At 37.7% G+C, this 25,104-nt stretch overlaps 2 protein-coding genes across 4 annotated transcripts in view; one reads left to right on the plus strand and one right to left on the minus strand.

The window, feature by feature from the left end:
* lactbl1b (lactamase, beta-like 1b) overlaps positions 1–11,814 on the plus strand; it is a 26,299-nt gene extending 14,485 nt beyond the window's left edge. For 2 of the 3 annotated variants that reach the window (XM_084929186.1, XM_084929187.1), the window contains 3 exons: positions 4,185–4,432; positions 7,258–7,363; positions 8,083–11,814. In XM_084929186.1, coding sequence (XP_084785312.1) covers positions 4,185–4,432; positions 7,258–7,363; positions 8,083–9,061 — 1,333 coding nt within the window. In that variant the 3' untranslated portion in view covers positions 9,062–11,814. The remainder of the gene's footprint in view (positions 1–4,184; positions 4,433–7,257; positions 7,364–8,082) is intronic. The other variant, XM_084929188.1, reaches the window with a different exon arrangement.
* nmur3 (neuromedin U receptor 3) lies at positions 11,801–18,157 on the minus strand. The gene is made up of 3 exons (XM_084929189.1): positions 17,898–18,157; positions 15,659–16,586; positions 11,801–12,235 (listed from the first exon to the last, which is right to left on the minus strand). The coding sequence occupies exons 1-3, from the start codon at positions 17,910–17,912 to the stop codon at positions 11,805–11,807; spliced, it is 1,374 nt and encodes a 457-aa protein (XP_084785315.1). The 5' UTR covers positions 17,913–18,157; the 3' UTR covers positions 11,801–11,804.
* Between the last annotated feature and the right edge of the window lie 6,947 nt (positions 18,158–25,104).

Consider the following 25,104-nt stretch of genomic DNA (forward strand, 5'->3'; position numbering starts at 1 on the left):
GGAAACATCTCCTCTTGTTATCCATGCAAACACAAGCAGTTTGTGAAATACTCAAGGGATCATGCAATACACATGCAATTCATTCATTTCTGTTTCTAGACCATTACTTTGTGTTGTGGGGCATTAATCGTACTTATTTATTTATTTATTTATTTTACTTGAACATTTTTCATCAGACCTGTTTAATATCTATGCCATTGCTGAGGCTGAGAAGTTAAAGTTTTACAACACTGAACTTTTAATCTCATTTTGACTATTATGCGTACACCACTGGGGCACTTTTAGAATACTTAATTCAGCTGTACTTAGTGGGAAAGCAGCTAATCAGATGAGATGATTAGCTAACTTCCATCCACCCATTTTCTTAACCACTTATGCAATTCAGGATTATGAGGGGAAGATGGGGCGTATCCCCAACTGTCATAGGTGGAAACACAGGGTGAATCCTGGACAGGCTGTCAGTTTATCACAGCGCTAACACACAGAGTAACCAATTAATTTGATAAGCAATAATCTTTGGACTATGATGCTGGAGTACCCTGAGAGAACCCACAAAGGGAGAACCTTCAAAATTGGCATTAACAGCTAAGGATGATGCGAAGATCTACTTTCAAAGCTATCACAATTTATCCTCTTGGGATTTCATCCAAAGGTGGTCACAATTTGTCAGGTTTAACTAAAGTAATTGACCATTATCCAGAATGCCAGTGTGTCTAAAATTAGACTCTAACACTTACCTCAAAAAGAAATAGTCGAACCATGAAAAAGATCTTAGAAATGTTACCTCACTTATTGCTTTAAAGAGGTATAAAGCTGGAGGATTTGTGAAAGACAGATGAGTTGAAATCAAAGCCTCCAAATCGGACTTTAAGTTGCTAAGCTGGCATCCTTCGTTTTAACTATAGAAATGTCAAAGGTCTTTCATCAGACCCTCTTTGCCCAATACATGCTGTAATCTGAAATGCCAGTGTTCAAGTTTGTAAAGCAGTCTTTCTCTTAAAAACATTCATTTTTCAAACCCAGTGCTAGAAAAATCATTACATGATAAAAGGTTATTGTCTCACACTTAAGAAGTTTTCTCTTTATTTATATAACAAAGCCTAATTTTGAGTTATCACTCTATTAGAAAAATACTAAGAGCTAGTCGAATACACAGTACAGTACAGTACAGTTTATTTTCTAATGAATTACCAAAAATGTATTTAAAATCAGTGTATACCCATGCTTTCCACTGAGCCAAATTGCTCTTCAGTTTTGTGCTGATGGACTTCTTCTATCCACAGTTTCAAAAAATTAACCCACATTGAAACTAAATACCAAAAGATGTGAAAAAACTCTAATTACAAGATGTCACAAAGTTGAGAGTGTACAAAAAGATCAGTGATCAAGTAGAAATTAGTGAAAACACAGATGCAACGGTAATCAGGTGGTACAAAATAAGCCACAGTGCGACTAATCAAAGCTGCAGACGCCGTCTTCCTAAAATGACACCACAGACAGTGCAATCTGTAGCTCGACAGGCAATGCTTTAGATTTGGCACAACAGTCACCAGTGGAAATCAGAGTTTCTGTGACAGCTTAGATAGTGTGAAGAAAAATGCATAACTCCGACCTGCATGTAATAAATCTCGCTTGGTGTTTTGCACACAACTTCATGCGTTTTCTAAAGAAGTTTGATAAGTTAATCATATTTAATTTAATAAAATAAAAATTATTTTTTAATAAAAAAAAAATATTTTTTTGTTTGTTTGTTTTTATGGGTGACACCAAGAAAAAATGGGGCTCACACTGTGAACTACCTCAGTGAATGCGTAGCCCGGACAGTGTAGAATGGAGGTAGGAGTGTGATCATATAGAGCAATGCAAAAGTTACTGAGAAAAAGACGTATATAGATTGCACCGCCGTGGAGTGCGTGAGGAGGACCCAGGAGCAGACGCAGGCAAGGAGACAGACTCAGTTCCAACAAAAGGCGAGCCTTTATTTCAGGCTAATATACGTGGAACATAAAAGAAAGTGAAAACAAACTAGAGCCCAAAAAGACTGAGGAACTCTGACTTCACAAAGAAAACTATGAATCAACTATGGTACTAAGACGACTATGAACTAACTAGGAAGCTATGACGACTGTGAACTATGACATTAACTATGATCTTTGAACTGTGACTTGACATGGGAAAAATAGCACGATCTGACAAAGACTGAAGGGAAACACACAGACTAAGTACACACAAGGGGTGATCATGGGAAGTGGAAACACATGAGGAAACAGCCGGCACAATAAATCATAATGACACCATAGGGAAAGTGTAAACTAAGCACATAGAACATGGAAACGAGACTTTAAAAATAAACAGGAAACATGACGGGACGCAGACAAGAAACATGGTTGACAACATGAACCATGCAGACATGAAATATGACAGCTTAAGACATGAACCAACAAGAAACGCCTAACCACAGGGGGCGAACACACAAATGGCTCTAAAAAGCAAATAACTAAAACTGAGCAATTTAGGAGGTAATATCTAAATTAACTTAACATAAACAATGAATAGCAAAATACAAGGAAAATCAGATCCTAATTAATAATAGCAACAACCAGAATTTAACATATCTTTAATAACATAAGTCAACAATACAAACTGAACTCAAAATGCTGCGTCACAGACCCAGCCCGTGACAGATGCACTGGTTTACTGAAGAAACCCAAGAAAAAAAGATACATGATAAAGCACAAAGGCAAACTAAAATTAAAGAAGAAAAACTGGAAAGAAAAATAAAAGATGGTTAAAAGAATTGACCTTTTTTCAGTTGTTCAGATTTGAGGACAAGTTTGGTCTAAAAAATAGTGATAGTTGGGGATGGATATGAGAAAAAATAACTAAAATAATGCCACTGAAAATGTTGTTGTCTCACCAACATAATACTGGACTTTTTTTTTTTTTTTTTTTTTTTAGCTTAGTTGAATATGAATATCCTACTACCAATGGAATTACTGGACTACTTCATGAATCAAAGGAGATTACAACAGAGGACACATAATAAATAATTTCAGAATACAGCATTAGAAAATGTTATACTCTACTCCTAAAATAATTACCTTACCTTACCCTTTGTTATCTCTCTGTGTACTCCAGAGAGATAACAAAGGGTAAGTCTGAAATTCCTTGAATGAATCCTTAAAAAGAATGCCAAGAATTTCAAAAAGGTTCCAAGGACTCTACATAAGAGGTCAACCTCAATTACAACATTAAATCTTCCTTATACATTAATAATAAAAAATCTATAATAAATAGTGTAGATTTCCAGTAGATAAATGGGTGCTTTATCACTTTTCTCTCCTTCATAACTCGCTGTCATCTTGCTTTCTCCCTCTGCTGCTCTTGCACACTGTGTCCATCACCATTATTTGGCTATGATCATGGTGCTGAAGAAGATTTTGCACCTTTGGCAGCATCTGCCTGAAGGGACTGATTTCCTTTTTCTTTGAGCTCCTGTTTTCTCCAATTCTGTTTTGCACTTTATGTATTTTGGCACTTTATCTTTTTTTTGTTTTTGTTTGTTTTTTTGTGTTGTTTTTAGGTATGAGGTTCAAGGAAATAAGCCCCAAATATGGAGAATTTAAATTTTTTCAACAAGCTGTTTTGGCTTTAACACCACTTCACTGACTGGAGAAATTTGTATTAGTGTACTTTGAAGTATAGTTTGTTTAATTAACAGTAAAAAGAACAAAGAATAATAAGCTAAATCCACACCTGAATAGCTGCTTTAATAGTAACAATCCATATAAATTTCACTCAGTAATAAACTGAATTTGATAACTGGGATTGGCACCAGCTCCTCCACAGCCCTGAATTGGATAAGCAGAAGAAAATGGATGGATGGATGATACTGCAGCAAATGCAGAATATAGCAGTTATTGCATGTTCATCCTGGGGGAATGTTTAGTGTTGCTATCTTAAAAAAAAAAAAAAAAAAAACCTGAATATAAGCCAATGTAAGCCATAGTTTTTTATATATGACAGAGGGTAAAGCATATTTTTATGTGGCGAAAGGGAAAAGGAAACCAAGGAGGAATACAAAAAATATGCCTCAGTGTGTGATTTTAAAAAAACCTTTTCAACCTTAGCTATCTTTTGCTACAACAAAATCATATCATATTGCTTTGTTATCTCTCTTTTAGAATTGCAAGTTTATCAAAACTTTTTCCAACGCTGATGCTGTACAAGCTGTGGGAGGACGGGAAGATTGGCTCCCTTGATGACCCTCTGGAGAAATATGTGGAGAACTTCACCATCAAAAACCCTCTGGGGAAGATGCGAGACTCCGAGTTGAAATATGTGACAGATGGCCTGATATTTCTCGACAGTGGAGAAGTTCAGATCCGCTCATCTTCAGTCACTCTGCGGAGGATGGCTAGCCAGCTCTCGGGTACATATGACCTTAAAATAACACTGAATTTTAGCCTTTTCTTGTTAAAAGAAAACAAAATGCTTCAGCAAAGCAGCAGTTGACTTTTGGGTTTGCATGAAACAGCTTTTTGTCAGCCAATAAACAGAAATTTATAAATCACAAATTTATCTGTATCTATAATTCATGTGTTAAATATCTGATTGAACTTTAAATAATTTCAACCAGCTACACCAATCAGGCAGAACATTATGGCCACCTGCCTACTATTGTGACACCAAAACAGCCCTGACCTGCCACAGCATGGACTCTTCTAGACCCCTGAAAATGTGATGTGGTATTTGGCACCAAAATGTTAGCAACAGATCATTGAAGGTGCTGCAAGCTCTGAGTGCGGCCTCCGTGGGCTGGACTTGTTTGTCCAGCACATCGTACAGATGCTCCATTGGACTGACACCTGGGGAATTTGGAGACCAAGTCAACACCTCAAACTCATTGTTGTGCTTCTCAAACCTTTCCTAAACCATTTTTGCTTCATGGCAGGGGCACATTATCCTAGTCAAAGCAGCCACAGCTAGATACCACACCTTTCTATTAGAACTAGCATGAACTTTTCAGCAATTTAAGCTAAAGTAGCTTGTCTGTTGGATTAGGCGACAGGTGACAGCTTTTGCTCCCCATGTGCATTAATGGACCTTGGCCCCTCATGAACCTGTCGCTGATTCACCAGTGTTCCTTCCTTGGATCAATTTTGATAGATGCTGACCACTGCAAACTGGGAACACCCACAGGAGGTGCAGTTTTGGAGATGCTCTGAACCAGCCATCACAATTTCACTTGCAATCCTTTCAGTTACATATTAATGCTGCTTCTAACACAAACTCTTAGGACAAAATATTCACTTACTCCCTAATATCTTCCACCCACTAACAGGTGATGAAGAGATAATTAGTGTTATTCACTTTGCCTGTCAGTGGTAATAATGTTATGCCTGATTAGCATATACATGACTGTATGGTTTTCCATTTTAAAACACCAAGTTGTACCGGCCTAATAAGGAGACAGATTTTGCCAGTGGTCCAACTCCAGAAATATTGTCTCGCCCTCTCCTTTGAGAGAATGTTTATCAAAGGTCTGCTATTCTTTTTCTATCTCTCTTCTGCCTCTTCCAGTTTCCAGTTATTGTTCCAATATCACTCAAGCTACTAATAGCTACAAACACTCTTCCAGTGTTGTTCGTGCAGTTGACCTTTTATTATCCCAGGAGATTTGGTGGCAGACAAAATTGCACAGTGAAAGTGAGGCTTCTCGGGAACCATTCTAAATGCACTGTTCGACAGCCTATCAAAAATGTCAGAAAAACAAAATGAGACCAACTTTGAGAGTATGTGCCTCAAGAAACAAGTTTTTGATTGAAAACCTCTTGAGATTATTTCCTTTCAGAGGAAGAAAGAATCCCAAGAGCCATTAGGTTGCAGTTAACATCAAAGGTCACCACTTCAAGGTTGAATTTATAATCAAGCTGGAACAATAGAAGGGAACAAAGGGACGGAAGAGGTTTCTAGGAAAGCTCTTGCTACATGCTTGATTCCTGCGACAATATTTATTTATTTATTTAGCAATAATATTTCTGGAGACTAATGATGCTTTATGGATCGATTTTGAGCTGAAGCAAATGATTCATGAACTGATGAGCCAAGTGGCAGTAAACCTACTATTACTGTGTCACGATGAAGAATTTGGTGCTTTTCCACAGCACAATAAATTCAGTCCGTCTGGATTTTGAAGAGTGGTTCAGACCCCTCAGTAATATGAAGGTGTCTTTAGAAAGTTGCCATTTTTTATAGAGAGTTGCCAATTTTCTGACATATTCTGACAAACAATTAATGAATGAAGGACAAAAACAATGTAGCTGGCGATCGTAGCTCAAGAGTTGGGAGTTCACCTTGTAATCGGGAGGTTGCCGGATTGAGCCCCGGCTCCGACAGTCTTGATCGTTGTGTCCTTGGGCAAGACACTTCACCCGTTGCCTACTGGTGGTGGTCAGAGGGCCCGGTGGTGCCAGTGTCCGGCAGCCTCGCCTCTGTCAGTGCGCCCCAGGGTGGCTGTGGCTACAAAGTAGCTTGCTATCACCAGTGTGTGAATGTGTGTGTGAATGTGTGGATGACTGGATATGTAAAGCACTTTGGGGTCCTTAGGGACTAGTAAAGCACTATACAAATACAGGCCATTTACCATTTTATTATTTAAAGCCATTTAAAATCGCTTCCTACTGTTCTTCTAATTTAATCTTAAACATCTATGATCTTTTCACTTTCATTGATATGCATAAGTAAAGCAGACATTTAAAGGCGCTTGCACTACTTGCAGTAAAAAATATCCAACCCTCAGGTACTGTTTAGACTTGTAACATTTATTCAGATAAGACTTCAGATAAGAGTTGCAATGAACATGCCTAAGCAGGAAACAGTTTATCGGAAGAAGTTTTCAATAAGTAACACTGTCTGTGTAAAGAATTAAAATATGAGATGCTCATCTATTGCAAGGAAGAATAATAGGTCTTTAAATATCCAACCATGTCTCACAATTTGTCAACAAGCCAGAGTGGCTGAACATCATAAACCTTTATAGAAAACTGGTCAAATATGTCACGTTCAAAGAAAGTGCTGTTATAAGGTAAATGAAATAACTATTAGAGTGAAATATAAAGTGAAGATATGTGTTTGAGAAGGCTAAAGTATACTAATGCAATTCACCCTTTGTTTTTGTTTTTTTTATTTACTAATTTTACTTTTCATTTTATTTATTTCTTAAATTTAACACTGTTTTGCTGTTGTTTAATCCAGGCCTGCCCAGGAGGCTCCGAGCTACAAATTTGCTTTGGAAAGGAAAAACTCAATCTGCAATCAATCTTCTACAAGATGATGTCCTCGTCGCGGATCCAGGCACCAAGTATGATTTCTTTCTTTGCGGTGACATCAGTGTTTTCATGGGGAAATTCTGACCAAGCAAATAAGTGTTCCTGCAGTGTACAAATATTATTCTGTTACTTATTTCTTACATTAGAACTACATTCTGCTTCGTAATGACAAAAACTGTAATTACAATAATCCCTCTTGATGCTAATTTTACCTGGGGAGGATGTATAATTATATGTCAAGTTTAATTGGCTCAGGTCTTTCCACATACTGTACCTGTCTCTACATGTTACACTGATTAGTAAAATATTTGACCTTTGAGTAAACGAGTGTTTTCAAGTGATATTTGAATATCTCCAGCACCACATTGTGTTTGTATTAAACCTGCAGGGACCTGACCTCGACTAAGAAATAGTCCATCAAATATGATTTGGAAGCAACGTGTCATTTTTAGTCTTTAATATTTGTCCCGATGAAACAAACAAGAATTAATATTTGAGTGAATCGGTCTTTAACCTGCTAGCTCCATATTGCAAAGTCTCTGTGATGTTGTACTGCACCCCCAAGGGAGCAGTCTATATTGCGCTCTCTGCTAGTGAATGGGATTTTTATGTGCTAGGCTTCCTGCATTTTCTGTCCAAAGAGCTCGCTCACTTAAATTACATGGAATATTTCAAGTATGGTGATATTTAAACGTGAATTATCATCTATTCTTCTTCATTCTCCCAATGCTTTTTATATTTGTTCTTGCAGATGTCACTACAGTAACCTTGCCTTCTCACTACTTGCTCATGTGATGGCAGAGCGAGTGGCCGGAGTTGACTACCAGCGATGGATCACAGAGAACATCCTGGACCGGCTGGGGATGGAAGACACCAGCTTTGACCTCACCCCAGGGATGCAGAGCCAATTGGCTGTTGGAGTGTACTCAAATGGAAAACCAGCCCCACTCTATGACCTCGGCTGGTATCGGCCTTCTGGTCAGATGTTCTCAACAGCTGCAGATTTGGCCAAGCTTGCCATGATGCTGCTGGGTGCGTATCATCGCAAGCTGCTGGAGCCAGACTCTTTGAAGATTATGCTGACCCCACTCTTTAGGTGCGATAAGGATTATTTTGCTAACCGTACTGGAACGCCATGGGAGGTGAATGAGCTGATGGGCTATGAATTGTTGCGTAAAGATGGGGATTTGGATGGCTACTCTGCCACTTTTTCCCTGGTTCCCAGACTGAAGCTTGGCCTAGTGGTGCTAATGGCAGGCAGCCGATCTCAGAAACAGGATGTGGTCACAAAGGCCTACAACCACATTGTTCCAGCCATAGAGAGAGCCTTCAGGGAGGCCAAAAAGGTCCTTGTTGCTCCTCCAAACCCTGATCATTACATTGGATTTTTCACTTACAGCAACATCACTTTCTATGAGATCAAAGTAGGGCCAGACGGAGTCCTTATCATGCAGCAGTTTGGTCCTCAGATTGAAGAGCTCATACCAGAGAAGTACAGGACAATAAAACTTAACTACCTGGTTGATCGTGTGTTTAAAGTGGTGTTTGAAAAAGAGTACCCTTGTGTTTTGCGAGTCGGCACTGCTTCAGTGTCCCTGGAAGCCCAAGATGGCCAATTATTTAACTTCTACGTGTTTAATAAGCAGGGTTTATCTCCAGGTTTTGATGCACCAGGGCTGAACACATATAACGTGGTCAGAATACCCCGTAGGCCATCCTTCTCCAGCTGAATTGCAACCGTGTTGTGGCCTAAAGACAAACGTTGTGTCCTTGGGATGTGTAAGGGGATGTAAATAGACATTATAAAATATCAAAAGACTGAAGTGAGATGTTGCGATTATTCTAGAGGTCAAAGACATGATTGTGCTTTTGATATACAGAGAGCACAGATAAGCATGACATCATGTTCACCCAGCTGTATAATGTCCTTCAGAGAAAATGTATTAAATTCACCTCTGAACGATGTATATGAATATCCTTCTCACACTGGCCCTTCATTACACTTAAGAACTAAATTCACACTGTGGTGAGAGTGCTTGTGTTTTTTTTCCTGTGCTTCATTTGAATTTCACATTGTAGTGTCTTTCTTTTCTTGAGTTTTCATCACAGAACTGGAGAACAGCTCTTATTGTGGCCATTTACATGAATAGTTACATTCATTCTATATTCAACTCTTAAACTGTGATTGAAGTTGGATGAAATATGTCACTCATACAGATTCATCTTTCTCTGGAAAACAGTGTGTTTGTGTTACTTTACTCATGGCAGGTAGAAGTAGAACATTTAAATGGCAAACTGGAATGTCACCTATTAAATAGGTATATTGCCACAGATTTGAAACTGCTGGGTTAAAAGCAACAAACAAACAAACAAGCACCGACATGTCACTAAGGTACAAATTGTTTTTGCTCCACAATAAGAGGCGATTAAGGACAGGAACACTTCTGGGTGCCTGTGTGACTCTTTTCTGTATAATCCCTGAAAATGGACTCATTCATACCGACGTCTAACACCAATATGAATATGAATAATCCACTCCAAATGCTGCAAGAAGATAACACATTCAAGGCCGATGTTTTGTTTTGTATTAGACAGCATGTCTGAGAATTTTATGGAAATGAAATCTGTATTGAAAATGTTGTTTAGTGTTCAAGGCCAATGGGCCTAAAAGAGATAACTGGTTCAAGGATACCTAAATAATAAGCAAAAAGGTAAGAATAACATATTCTATTGCTAAGTGAGGTGGGTATACAGCCTGTAATATGTGGTGGGATTGGTGAAGACTACCACATATTTAGGCCAGCAACACAAGGGCAGTAGGACAACTTACTAGTGACTCTAAAGACACAATACATTCAACCAGTCAATCTGTCCTAGCTTATTATTTTGGTTCAAACCACACTAGGTCTATAAACTCTTGTGGAAAAAGAAATTTCATAATCCAGTCACGGTGATGAATAAACTCTTCAGTTTCATGGTTCCGTAATCAAAATAACAGCACTCTAATAATGTGTTGCCAGCATTTAGTTCAAACATGTGACAGCTATGTATAGACTGCTTAATATTTATTTTGCTTTTGAATTAGCCATTGCACAATAGCCATAATCAGTTTTCATTTTTGCAATCACAGTGAACAACAGCTTACCGGCTGGCCATGCAACAAGAGAAAAAAACCCAAAAACATTAGCAACAGCTCACAATAAATTATCACATTCTTTGTCCCACTGAAACACAGACATATACTACTTCTTTTTGCAAATTAGCATCACATTAATTTTCAGGTACAACATATCAATTACAACATGTAATCATTTGGCTCAGATCGATCTGATTTTCCACTTTCCGACATAAGGCATACAGCAGTTAAAAAATAAGACAGCAGGTAAAATGTGCAGGCACTGTTGTCAAAAATGATTCAAAGCTTCAAACAAAGGATAAATAATCATTTTACATCCAAGCTTTTTAGTGACGTGATAAGTTTAAGAAAATAGCAAAACATACTGGAAAATATGCTTATATCCACATCCTTTGCTAGGATTATATGAGAATATCCATAATACTACTGCTAAACATGATACTGGAGCTACAGGAAAGCTAAGCAACTAAAGACTGTAAATATAGGGGGATGGTTAGCTTGGCTCTCAAAGATTTAAAAAACAAATATATGCCCTTTACCCTTACAATGTATTTTTAAGGGTATCTTGATATTTAAAAAAAAAGGGGGGGGGTTCTTTCACATTCAACCTCCTATCCTGTCAGCTATGTTTTGCTGTCTCTTTTATTATCACATCATTTTCAAAATCATCTCCTAAAGAAACTGCCATTGTCACTACTCTTCTCCAGTGAAATCTGTGCTCTCCAAGCCAATCAGCCAGTAGTTCCTATTCTCTATCCTCACTGTCACTATTCCCTTTAGGCATTGCTTCTCCCTATCTCAATCTCAGACTGGTTCTTCAGTGAATCTCATCTTCATGGTGTTCATCAACCATATTTTTCCTCCACCATCACTAAACATCAGGGGGTCCAGTCCCAGTCCCCAATAACATCATGCTCCATAGTCTCATCAGCCTAAATGCCAAAAATTCATACATTTCCAGTGTCATGATTTTGCAGTAGATTTTGTTATTTTCTTCCAAATGATCTCTCTTTGCACTAAAATACAACACGAAAGCAACTTTTGGATTTACATGGCTCATCAACTAGAACCTTTTTTACTTTTGAGATGAGCCGATGTTAATAAAAGGGTCAGAGACAAGCAGACGAGACAGTTTCATTACATTATGACACAGACTACTTGTCCTCATTTGTTTCAAGTCTCAGTTCTAAGCTAAGCTCATTTTCTTCTGGCAGTATTCATCATACAGCATCATGTCAGCAAATTCTGGAAACAAATAAACCTAAGATCCAAAATGTTAACCTGTCAGTTTACAATATTTCTGCACCAGCTGCTTTCTAACTTGTTCAAATAAAATGTCAGAATACAGAGGTCTTGCACGTTGTGTCTGTACAAGCACATGTGAGGATTTCAGTGTCCATACTCAGTGTCATGTTAGGAGACAGCAAAGGGATGAAAGCATTAGAGTCCTTCCCCTCGGCCTGACCCCTCGAACTTGCAACAGAGGGATCCAGCAAAATTTTAGGAAAAGGAGGGGAGTCTCTGACAGAGTTATTGTCCTCCCCCTGGGAACAAACAAGTTCTCGAAAACACTCTCTGAACCGCGTGGAGAGCAGGCTGTAGATGATAGGGTTGACTGCAGAGCTGAGGTAGAAGAAGACGCCCGATAGGATGTGGACATATTGATAAATGTTGTGCATCAAGTCGGTCCACTGGCTGATAGAGCTCCACAGAAGACGCTCGATGTGAAAGGGTGCCCAGCAGACTCCAAACACTGCCACCACGATTGCTGGAGAGAAAGATGATGAATACATTTATTTTTGCAGAACAGATTTGAATGTTAAAATTAAACTTTTTGGCTTGTGGTCCTTTATAAAAATCCACTCTACGGTTTATGAGTTCTTATCAATTGTTAGCGATCCAGCCATAAAATGATTTATCTCCTCAACTTTATTTGAAAGCCTGTTTAGACAAACTGAGACAAACGTTTCTAAAAGGAGTACACAGGTTTGTGGAGATTTTCTTCTTCTTCTTCTCATTTTCATTTAAAACAGCTGTATATGGATGGACTAGAGTTGGGTGTTCTGGTGTGTTCAGTCAGTGTCATGCTATTGCACACATTGCATTAGCAAAACTTGAAAGAATAGCATGTTCTTGCCCTAGGGTTTAAATTACTGTTATTCTGTCATTGCTGCTGACATTATATGAATTTGTCAGCTTGTAGGCTCCTGTTTGGTCCGGTTTGTGAGCTAAATGGCCGCACTGTGAAAATAAGGTTTAGGAACATATTATGTTTTGATGTTAAAATGTTCCTTTCTGACCACATCAGTCTTACTATGCTTATGCATTGGACCTATATGCTCATATTTTCTTACCATGTTTGTTTTAAACATCCATAAATGACAAAAGACAGCTTGTGTCAACAGCTTTGAAAAAATGACAGCGTTTAATGCTCCAGGAATGACAATGAGGTCGTAAGAAGGACGGATAAACAGCTGTATTCATGACCTTTGTTGTAATTGTGAAGTAATTTAGAGTTAAGTTAGATTGCTTATTGATGCCCTTAAGGCAAATGAGTCAAGAGATTCTTAAAAATGGAAATTCAGCATATCATTATCCTTTAACTGAAGTTCTTGTTTAGCAAATGCTGCACTTCAGCGACCACAATACATCAAAGACATAGATTGTAGACTCTCTTAGCTTACAGATAAGACTAGAAAACAATTCAAACAGGTATTATAAGTCTTATCAATTTTAGGGTTTAATGACTGTTCTTAGCCAAATGTAAATGCTTCATTCTGTGCAACAAACAATGTTCAGCATTTTTTGATGATGGAGCACAAATACATTCCTCGCCAAATAATCTAGGCATAATGCTCTCAGGGGCTCTCCCTGCAGGAGGTCCAGCAGGCACAGGCAGTGTTTGACTTTTTATGATCGTGGGCATATGGCATCAAGCTTTGCTTGGGGGCACTCAGCACACTGCCAAGATATTTACATTTATAAATATGGCATTTAGCACTTGTTTTGTTCTTTCTTTCCCAGACTACAGCGATTCGCATAGTGCGTTTTAATTTTTTCATTTGTCTAAAGCTTCATGGTTAGGACAAAATGCTGTATTTTACAGTTTTTTAAAGAATCATATTTATATTCTATATCATCTTGTTCCAGCTCTTCATTAAAGATATATTTATCCTGGGTGAAATACTCGGGCCGCGAAACCATATTTTTCTCTGTGCAGTTTTTGCATAATTTTAAAGAAGTCCAGACGCTTTTCTTTGCAAGCTCCTTTGACTACGATGACCTGGAGGACTGAGAACCTTCACAGACTTTTTGCATAATTGTTACGTGTGTGTTTTACTAAGTCAAGGCTGATGTGTTTGATGTGTTTAGAAACTTTATCTTTACTGTAATTTAAGAGAAACTTTGGTAACAAAGTTTGGCTGAACAGCATGAATTGACAACAGGAATTGTTGTCAAGAACACAGGGTATATGTGTGAAGATGTTCAGTATGAAAATACAGCTTGATGACCAATAAGTAGCTTTCAGCTTGCTGCGCTTTTAGTTGTTGATAGTGAGTGGAAGTCAATTAAAGAGCTTTTATCGAGTTAGCTGCTCATAGATGCAAATGTTAAATCTTTTTAAAAACTAAAATATGCATGTCATTTTTCCTGAAAGTCATTGTATTGCAGCTACTTTACATGGGAAACACACGTTAAAAACAAAACCAATGTTATTTTACTATAAATTACTATTTGACTAGAAGAACAAGATAAGGAGGATGATGACAGAAGCAGTCTGATCAACTGTGCAAATCAAAACAATCACAATCTTTTTGTTCATACATTTCATATTATTATTTTTAATTTCAATTTTATCACCCATTCTCCAGAACAGATGACATTCCTGATAAAGGAATCCACCTGCAGTGGAACCAGAAAGCACCCCCCAAACCTCTTGTGAATTTAACAACATTTCTAAAAGATCTTCAGTTGGGATTCTTTTAAGAAAAACATCATTTAAAGGTCCCCTGTGATGTTTTAGACATCTAGTAGTGCTATGGATTTATTTGTTTTTGCACCTGTTTTCTGTATCTCTCATGCAGTTGCACAGAACATAACTGCACAGAGAGATGTGTTGCACGGAGCCTACAAAGGCAGAGGAAGCTAGCTGTTATGCTTTAGAAGAAAAAGCCATGCGTTCAGCACTTCCATTAAGCCTCATGAATTTACATTTCACACCTTGGAGAGTAACATTGAACGTAAACACAACTTTTATTAGTTTTGAAGAAAACTCCACAATTTTCCTGCAATTTATTTGGCTTTTAGAGCTCTGGGAAAAATAACTCTCAGATGGAATGTGCTACATATGAGGTAAATATCTTCTTGTAATATGCAGCTCTACAGATGCAAAGATAAGAATAAGGAAATGTCTTTATTTTTAAGTGTTGCTGGTATTTTGTATGCAGCTGGGGCAGTTAGATGTTTTTTTGTTGTTATGATGGCTATAAATTTGGTTATATGCTTTTATTTAACTCTCAAATATCAGCACGGATATCAAAAAGTACAGAAAAGGTAAGGGTATAATTTTATTTTTCAGCATTTCATTAAATAAATCACCGGTGTGTTAGCTAAAGAAGCAGTTTTAAATTCACCTTTAGGCCTTTTCTTGAAATATTAGATATTTGTGACTCAGGGTGCAATATCAGTTAGAAATTCATGATATATTTCCTGTGACATTACCACTATCACGCTGCTAATTATGTTCATAATGGATATTCTGATAATTTACTCTTTGCAATAATTGCCAGTTGGTTCAGAAAATAGGTTTTCAGATTGACTCCTAATGCTATTTTTTGCCAGTTATTATTTTTGCCATTCGTAGTGTGAGAATCTTTAGATGGATGTAATGGGAAATTCCTCAATGTAAAAAAACAAATAGCTACAGCAAAAGGGTCTTACACTAACGTGTAATCTTGTCAAGTTGCAGAATTAGGAGATGCGACTGAAAAGGAAGCCCTTCCGAATCTTAATGATCCATCCAAACTGCTGATAATCCTGTGTCATTATTTACTCTCTGTTTTCGTCATGTTTTGTCTATGGGATCATGCCTTGGCAGTGACAATACAGATTAGAGGAGATATGCTTTCAAGTCAGAGCAGCATGACAGAGCAATGCTTGCCTTTTGAAGAGAGAGGAAAAAAAAACTCACAAAGCATTTTGATGACCTGTCTCCTTCGGCCATTCTCCACTCTCATCTTCCTTCGAGTGCTGCAACTGTTCTTTCCCAGGTTCCCACTGGACTGCCGCCTTTCTCTCCCCAAATGAAGGCCCATGACTAAGTACAGCATGCTAATAACCATCATGGGTATAAAATAGAAGCAGACAGTTGTGATTTGCATGACCAGGTTATAGATCCACAAAGGTTTCAGCACAGTGCAAATAGCTGACTCCTCCATTCTCTCTGGCAGGTAGAAGATGCCGTGCAGTGAGGTGTTGGGGATGGCACAGATCATCGAAACCACCCACACAATGGTGATGACCCGTTTAGCGTGCTGGTTAGTCGACAGGTATCGTGTTTTGAGTGGATATACCACAGCTATGTACCTCTCCACACTCAGAGCTGTGACGTTAAGGATGGAGGCAAAGCACACAGTTTCAAACAGGAACGTTTTGAAGTAGCAGCCACCCTCACCAAAGGGGAATGGATAGTTCTGCCACAGGTCATAAATCTCCAAGGGCATCCCAAACAAAAGCACGAGAAGATCCGATACAGCCAGGCTCACAAGGTAAAAGTTTGTAGGATTACGCATTTTTTTGTGCTTTGCAATCACTGCACATGTGAGCAGATTTCCAGACAAGCCAATGAGAAAGATGAGAAGGTAAACACTGGTCACTGGGAAGAAAAAGGGAGAGCGTTTCGGACCCAGGACTTCAAAGAGGTTGACCTCTGTGAACTGGTTGTTAGTATAATTCCCAGAGGCGTTGACAGGAATGCTGATATTGTGGAGCAGTTTTGATACGTTTAAAGAGGATCCCTGCAAAAAGAGGTCCATTGTTGAGAGGAAGGCTGGAGGAACAAATGAAGGTGTCAAAACATCCTCTGCTGGTTTCTTGGGGTATTCAGTGCTGGGGTGTTGCTATTAAAAGAAAAATAAGAAGATAAAACAGACAGTGCCGTGATCAGAAGAGGGTTTTTTTTCTGTTTAAGAGCTCTTTGATGCTGCTTATTGGGGTCAAACTTAAGCTTAATATTTCTTCATCTTGTTTAATGAATAACTTCTCGACGAATGCATAAATTCCCACAACATGAGACCTAATTTTATCTAACCTAAAAGCTTGGCAGTTATTATTGTTGCCATTTTGGGGGGTTTCTGAGTGATTTTGTCCATAATATTTCTGAAAAAGCAAACATTTCCATTTTGCCTCAGAGAACCTCAAGGGACCATCAGTTTGAATCGAAACTTCATCAGATTAAAGTCAATTAGATGACAACAGCAGCATTTTTTTCATTCTGGGTGGGAAAACTATTAACCTAATGCAGTTTCTGTTTCGCTCATGCATTTTCTATTATTCTCTTATTTTCTCTGTCTCTCTCGGTTTTTGGCATCCTTTATGTCTAAAACAAACAACAGATGTTTCTTAAGATGCATCAAGGAGTGTGTGAACCAAGATTTTTCAGTGAATAAACTAATTAGTGTGATGACGTCAGTGGCGTATCATTTGAAACAAATAAAGGAAACTTTAAGCTCGTTTACTAGGTATGACACATCCTTGTTTGTATTTGCATCATTTTGTTAAAAGAGACTTTGTTGTTTCTATTTTAAATAGCAGTAGCAGTAAAGAACTGAAATCCCACAGACTTATAGAAAAAGAACATTTTCTGTCATTTCTGCATAGGTAGAAAAAAATCATACAATTTTTACAGATTGCAGATTCCCTCGTGGACAGGAGAGCATTGCTTTTAGTGGCAAAATAATATTACTAAACTCTTTCTCATCGGCTGATGACTGTTTGGGATAATTACCACTACACACACTGCACTGAGAGATGCTAATGACTTCATCTCAAAGGTTAATTATGTGGCCAAATCTCATGTATTACTCGGCAACTCCAAGGTTATTGGACTAATATGATATGGACAGCATTATGAGAATTAACGTTAAATAGAGTTGAACATTATATTCATCTGACATGTCCATTAGGAAATATAACCAGCCTGCACTTAACAAAAGATTCCAATGACATTGTGTTTAATGTATTTAAATCGTATTGCAAAATTGTTTATTAATAATTGGATATTTAAGTTGAACGGACTTAATTGTGCATTTTAAAATACTTACAAGCACTAGTGAAAAAAAAAATCAAAAGCAGACTAGATGCAGACAACCAACTAAACAGTTTCCCAAAAACTAAAACAGTTCAATGTAAAAGTAGAAATAAATTCTCACCTTGATTCTGCTCATCTGCAAGTCGTTTCTGACTATCCGCTCTCTGTGCGTTCATGATTGAGAATGACGAATCAAATAGCGCAAAAACGAAGCAAATTGAAATATATATATATATATATATATATATATATATATATATACATATATCAGCTTAATGCTGAATGAAAAGTTGTTTGACACGCTTCTGGTCGGTGGTTGAGGGGAAAGGAGACACTTGGAGGATCCACAGGGGAGGGGACTGTAAATGCGCTGCAGCCACGTTCCCATCACACAGAGAGAGACAGGGAGAGAGAGAGAAAGAGAGAGCGGGGGTGGGGGGGCGTTCCTGGGATCATACATCTGCTTAATTTATTTATTTAGGTTAGCCTATTAGGGTTGAATCATAAAGGGCGTGCGTAAGCTTTCATTCATAAAAAAAACGACAAGAAAGGGGCTGATCTATAATTTTACACTTAATAATCCAGTAATAATCTACTGTAGCACTCTATGGCATTAGAATTAAGAAATATAACTGTTAAAGGTTGCTTCTGTTTTTGCACTTAAGGGTTAACGGTGTATTTTTTTGAGACAGCAGAGGGGGTTGTTTCAGCAGGAACAATTATGTTTCAGGATTGCGTCATTGAGTCTATGGATTGCATATAATTGAAATTTCTGCTTAATGGTCCACTGTAAAGAGATAAGTTAGCATAAAGCTCCAAGCAGATACAAATGATTCTTTCTTTCATAGAGGACTGCATAAATAAGGAACAAAAAAGTGAGAGCCAGTGAAAATGATAATAGTTCATGTTTCCTTATTGTCATTCAACTCTGCCCACTTTAAGGAAAGCCAGTACACAAGGCTAAAAATGATAACAATAATAGTAATAAAAAATCATAGTTAAAATGTAAAAATACTAAAGAAATCAGGTTGTTCAACTTTGTCTCATGAAACTAAGAAAATCATTTGATTTGTTGTCTTTGTTAAGTAAAAAATTGAATTAATGTGGATGCAAGAGCCAATGAATATCTCACTGGGGCTTATCCAAGCTGTGTTAGTGCATCTGTACATGTGTTCTGGACTTGATTTATTTTCCATGGTTTAGAACTATGTGAGGGGTTTCAGCTGGCAAGCTCAGTTTGGAGTTCCTCATTCAGAAGTGCAGTCACGTCTTTTTCTTTTCTCTCAGTGGATTGTTCCTCTATGCTCACCAGCTGTAATGTAAACCCGAGGCACATTCTTCTTATAGCTCACCTAATTTACTATTACACGAGTCATCCTTCATGGAATGTGCAGCTTATTTTTACTGAAGCACAGGTGTGAGTTGAAGAAGCAAATCAAAGTAGAACTGGATTTGGATCCAGTTTCGTATTCACATGCTATAAAACTTGTTAGCCTCCGTCAGTCAATGGGGACAGAACACTGTCTGACATTGGGTAAAAGTCAGGCCATTACAGAGCTAACATGGAAAGATAGTCAACCATTCATGCTCACAACTACACCTACAGCCAATTTGTAATCAGCATACATATATTTGGACAGGAGGAGGAAGCTAAAGCAACCCAAAAACAGAGGGCAAGTACATGCTTATATGGTAGTGACTTGTCTGCTGTGGAGCATTCCCTTCTTTATCCTTATTTTTGACTCTAGTGGCAATCATCATTTTCATTTTAATGCACAGCAAGATGTTGTATTTAATAGCACCTGAAACTACCAGTTGAGACCTTAAAGTAATACACAAAATTGAGGTCATAGACAAGTGTGGAAAAGTGTGATTTTCTCTGTAGATTTCTATTCAGACATACCTTTTTCATAACCCAAACAGTTTCCATTAGAAAGAATAGAGGTTTAAAGCACTTTTTGCACTGATTTCAATCTTCTAACCCCAAGCTTTATACATAACATCTGTGATCCAGTGACATGACATTTTCCTGTGAGATGAACTTAAATTGAAACAGAGAGAGGGTCTGTGTGCTTATATCAAAGCTAGATTTAAATAGAAGCCTACATAACTTACTGTAACGTTTTTAAATCTTATTTCTAACATTTTTTCTTTAACTCTTGCTGTGAAAATAGAATTTAATCATGTGTAAAGGTATAAATCTTTGCAGCTCATTTACTCCTTTATTTTGTTACACATATTTATTAGTTTGTTAGCACAGCTTTGCTTTTCTAAAATAAACACTTAGACCAACTAATTTTTTTTGTGGTCATGAAAATCACCTATAAAAATAACAACTGACCTGGCTTAATTTTCATGGGGACATGTCACTCTTGCCACTCTACTGTTTTTATGTCGCTGAGTGAAGTGCTTAAATGGGCATTTAAACCGTTTTTGCTTGCTGCAGTGATTCCTCTTGAAAGCCAGTGATGTTTTTTTCTGTCACTTTTTCTTCTTCTCCCATGCTATGAGAACCTGCTTTTCAAAGTCCACCTTCCTATTCAGCTGGGAAAAAAAAAAACAACAACAACTGATTTGTGACATGGTTCAACAGCATGTCTTAGGTATCAGCTCTCAGACACCATGACCCAGCCTTAAGTGTGAAGGTTGCATAGAAAAGTTGTAAGGACTTTTTGAGTTTTGAACATGTCCAGCAAGCAATCCTGCCCTGTTAGCTGTAATGTTGTAAACGGCCTCCTGATGCGTTAAGTGACATTTTGACTAAATAATTAAAGTAAAATGTCATTATTATAGAATACACCAGTGTATGAATGTGAGAGTGAATGAATAGTGGTATTGTAAAGCGCTTTGAGGGGTCCCGAAAAGCGCTATATAAATGCAATCCATTATTATCATTATTATAGAACACCCGCCGTCTTATGAAGGCCGTCCAAAACAATTATTTCACAATGCCTAGGCCTATGTTTATACCTCTGTGAAGACTGAGTTGTTTGTCCTGTGGTCAAACTGTGTGGAAGTACAAAATGTTTAAAAGCATGTCGGGCAGAATTTTAAGTGCCTGTGGGTAAAATACTTTCCTCAGCGCATCTAACAGAAGTGCATCTGAAAATTAGGTTTCAAATAGTGTCTGGAAGATACTGTGTGCTTTGCAGTATCTAATTTTCATTGTCACACTCCTGACTTATTTGTAATGTGGCTGTAATTAAATAAATCAGCATAATTAAAGCTGGTATGTGCGATGTTTAGTGATTTATAAGTTATTACTAAACCCATCTGTCTGGTTGAGTTTTGTGTACAACTAAAATTTTGTGGAGACTTCCTGTTTTTATGATGATGAGTAACGTGAGGCAGGTGGTAGGACCCATCACACAGTAATGACCAGCAGACCAAAGCTGAAAATAAGCAAGACAAAACACAAACTACAGAGGAGAGCAGACAAACTTGTGGCATCTGAACACACTTGGAGTGAAAAGGGGAAAGTGAAGGGGAAGTAGTACTTTTAAAATTAAGTCAAGATGTCAAGATGATGACACTGCTTCAATAATGTTGAGGTCTGGACTCTGGGGAGGCCAGTCAATGACTGATAGTGTTCCATTGTGTGTTTCTTCTATCCACTTGCATTGGCAGAGTGTTTGAGATCATGCTGAAAAATGAAGCCACTTTCAGTCAGATGCTTTCCAGGTGGTACTGCAAAGTGGATCAGAATCTGATGCTATTCATCAATTTTGACAAGATCCCAACACCACTGGCTGAAATGCAGAGCCAAAATACAGCAGAGCCTCCCCCACCCTGTAGATAACTGTAGACACTCACTGTTGCATCTCTCCTGCCCTCCTCTGTAGCTACTGATGATGGGTTGAAGCAAAACTTTCTCATTTTTTCAATTTTACTCCAAAAGGCCTTTTGCCACAGATTTTCAAACCAGTTCTTGCAAATTCAGCATAACTCAGCTTTTTCTCCCCGTTTCCTTTTATGAGAATGGCTTGTTGACAGCCACCCCCTGGCTGAGATTATTTCTGATTAATCTTTAGTTAACAGTAGTAAACTAAATCAGTTTAAGGGCCAGATGCACCTCATCCTTTTTCTTAAGGACATGACTTTCAGACACCTGCTATTAATAGCTTTTTTAGGTCTGTTACTTCTTCTTTTTGGCTAATAGTTCTTTGGGAACCATCGTGTTCATGCAAAAATACTATTATGTCGTGTCAAATTGTATCATATTTTTTTGCATTTTTTGCAGTTTTAACACATTATGAGGGAAATTAGTTTTTTGTGAATGGCTGCTAGTAACAAAGTGCCTACAGATAAAATGTCAGATTGGTTCTTTGCTAAATTCCCTCTTATGTGAGGGCACAACACTGGTGCATCCCTGAAGTTCAGCGCCTTTTTTATTCTTGAATGATTCATAGGTCGGTGGCTGATAATTTACATTATCAGGCAGCAAAAATAATGTAAGTTTAACAAATTATTACACTTTTTGCAAACTTGTAGAGTAAGGACTCATGCACTCATCTTGCACTTAACTTAAAATTAACATTCCATAATACAGGATATTAGTTCTCTAGTGATTGCTTAGGGAAAATCGCCTGCCATCCACACACACACACACACACACACACACTTTAATACAGGACTGAGACAGTAACTCCCAGTTTACAATAATGCCATGACTGCTGCATTGAGGCATGAAAGGATAGCTTGTCTGTATCGCAGTGATGCCAATGGCTTCTGGCAAATATTCTTGGATGAAAACACATCAGATGCAACCTGTGGGACAGTACCTCTGCTGCACATACTGGATAATCAGGTAAATATATGCTTGTATGAATATATGCTGTGAAATAAAGTCAAAGCTGTTTTCATGAATAAATGTAAGCATTTAAAATTTGAAATGGTAGATTCAGTCTGCTCTTTTGGGAAATTCAAACCCAACTGTGACATCTTGTGGCACCACCTTAAATGCTCTCAGCAGGTTCTTCACATACTGATTCTGCTGTTTGAAAACCCTTTTCTTAATATAGACAATGTTCCCAAAGAAATAAAGGAACCAGCTTACACGTGATCATCATTGTTTTTGTGTGTGTGTCATTATGCAAATATCATCAAATAAAGTGATTTTACAAGAGACGAACTGTGTAACTGAAGACAAATAAAAAGAATGAACATTAAATAAATGAAGAACCTCTACAACCTGCACTCACATCGTTCAAACTTCACACGCCCTTAACTTAGGCACGCTTGGGTCTGCTTCCAGCTCTTTCTGACAGCAAGATTATATGCACAAGCTCAATCAATTCAGAAGCATCCATTCATACATAATACATGAGGCTTTTCTGTTCTCAGTTTGGAACGATGGATTACCACCATCACCAAAACAGAATGTGCACTAATCTGCTCTGTCAACTTTTTGGTGTCCATTTTAAATAGACTAAATGCTGCAATGCTATGTATAAATATTTCAGCTACACTGTAATCCACTGAATGACCTTCTTACTTCAATTTTATTTGATCCTTAAAGACTATTATTCTTTTAAGTCGTATGCAGGAAATTGTGATTCTTATTCAGTCCCTGTATGGCTTTCTCTATTATTCCATGTGGTGACACACTCTGTTTGCTCAAAGTACACACAATAAAATTGCTTGTCTATGCCATTTTTAAATCCGTAACACCACCAACACTGCTGTTTTTAGTTTAGGTATTCTGTTAAAACCTACTTGAAAACACTTATAGTTATTTATAATTAATGGGCTTCTAAATACCCCAGCTCTTGCTTTATGAGAGCGGGAAAAGGCTTTGTTTGCATCCAGGTAAACAGCCTCTGTAGAGAGTTAGAGAGAGACTGTATTTGCTCAAATGCAATCTAAAAACAATCAAGTAACAGTTTAGGTTTTCAGGTTTCTAGCTGGCTACACTGGAAGTCCCAGATTATTGGTCATTTTTTCCAAAACCCAAGTCACTAGACAGTTCCTGACAGGGTTCAGATTCTGTTTATGGTCACCTTAAGATGTGTTTTGTGGTCTCCTCCAATTCCTGAGGGAAACATTTGGCTTATTGACAGCTCCATGCTCCACATGTGCTCACTTGCCAGTCGGTAATTTTGTCTGTCTGCTATTCAGTGTTGAGTGCTTTTATACCTTTTTTGTTCAAAACAGCTGCCTGCTGTGGCCACACTTCAGAGCACTGAGATGGTCAATCAGAAAAAGTCCAAAAAACAACAATAGTCATGTGGTTTCAGCTGGAAAGCTCCTGGAGAGCTGCAGTGATTATCTCTTGGTGACAACCTTTAAATTATCCGTCTGACATATTGTTATAACAAGAAAGTAATTTGCACCAGTTGCAGGGATGAAGAACTTGAAGATCATTATTACACTTCTGTACCGAGCATAATCCTAAATATATAAGGTTTTAAAATACCACACTGCAACTTAGTGCAATGTAATATTTCTGGATCACTTGTACAACAAATGGAGGCATCTGGGGAAAAGTGCAACCCTTAATATAAGTAAAGAATTCCACCAAAAGCCCTTCCTGAATAATATCGCTGATGGCAGATGGCAGCACAGAAATACCAAGCCAAATCCTTTTATGAAACCTCACCCAACACTTGTAGTCTGTATTTCTAATTCAGCTATAATCTAAAAGTTATTAAAAAATATATTTGTTTTGGCTCAACTTAAAATAAAGAAGATGAAGCTACAGATAACATGTGAATGAACAATTACAGCACGAATAAGTATTCAATTCAACCTTAAAAAATTCATTATAATTTTCATAAAAGGCAATGTTCTACACAAAGCACAGTGTTTTTTCTACACAGTCACATCATAACAAGAGCCAGATGATGTCGTCTATAGCCTTTGATAAAGCACTGAATCACTGCTATTATTTCTAGCTGAAAAGATGCTACACTAAAAAAAAACTTCACCACAATAAAAGAAACAAATAAAAAATATTCTTCTTTCATGCATACAGCAATCATTTCCAATTATTTTCAGTGCCATGTGAGATAATAACATGTTTTTTTCTTTTCATCCACTAATCTAGGTGCACCTATTTCAATTGTCTCACAGGATTTGAGTGGGCTCTCAGATGATATCCCAGCTGGAGAGAAAAACAATTGTTGCCCTTGACACTTGAAGTTGCCAACAGAGGGCACAGCACGTTCAGGTTGTAATATTGACTGCATACACCTCCACAAAAGCAACTGCGGATGTTTGGAATGCATGACAGCTGTGTGATATCTATAACAAAATATATATTAGTTATTATCATACAGCAGTTAACAAGGTGTTGTCGAAGTGTCCAACAAAAAACTCTGGAAATCTGG

Source organism: Perissodus microlepis, chromosome 5 (assembly GCF_051167445.1).
Source record: "Perissodus microlepis isolate ML-2025 ecotype Zambia chromosome 5, ASM5116744v1, whole genome shotgun sequence".
NCBI classification, from domain to species: Eukaryota; Metazoa; Chordata; class Actinopteri; order Cichliformes; family Cichlidae; genus Perissodus; species Perissodus microlepis.

What these genes read in the sequence shown, in the direction of transcription:
- nmur3 (XM_084929189.1), bottom strand. An exon ending in ACAGGTCATCAAAATGCTTT is followed by an intron (nt 12,236 to 15,658) that starts GTGAGTTTTTTT and finishes CTTTCTCTCCAG; the next exon opens with CAATCGTGGTGGCAGTGTTT.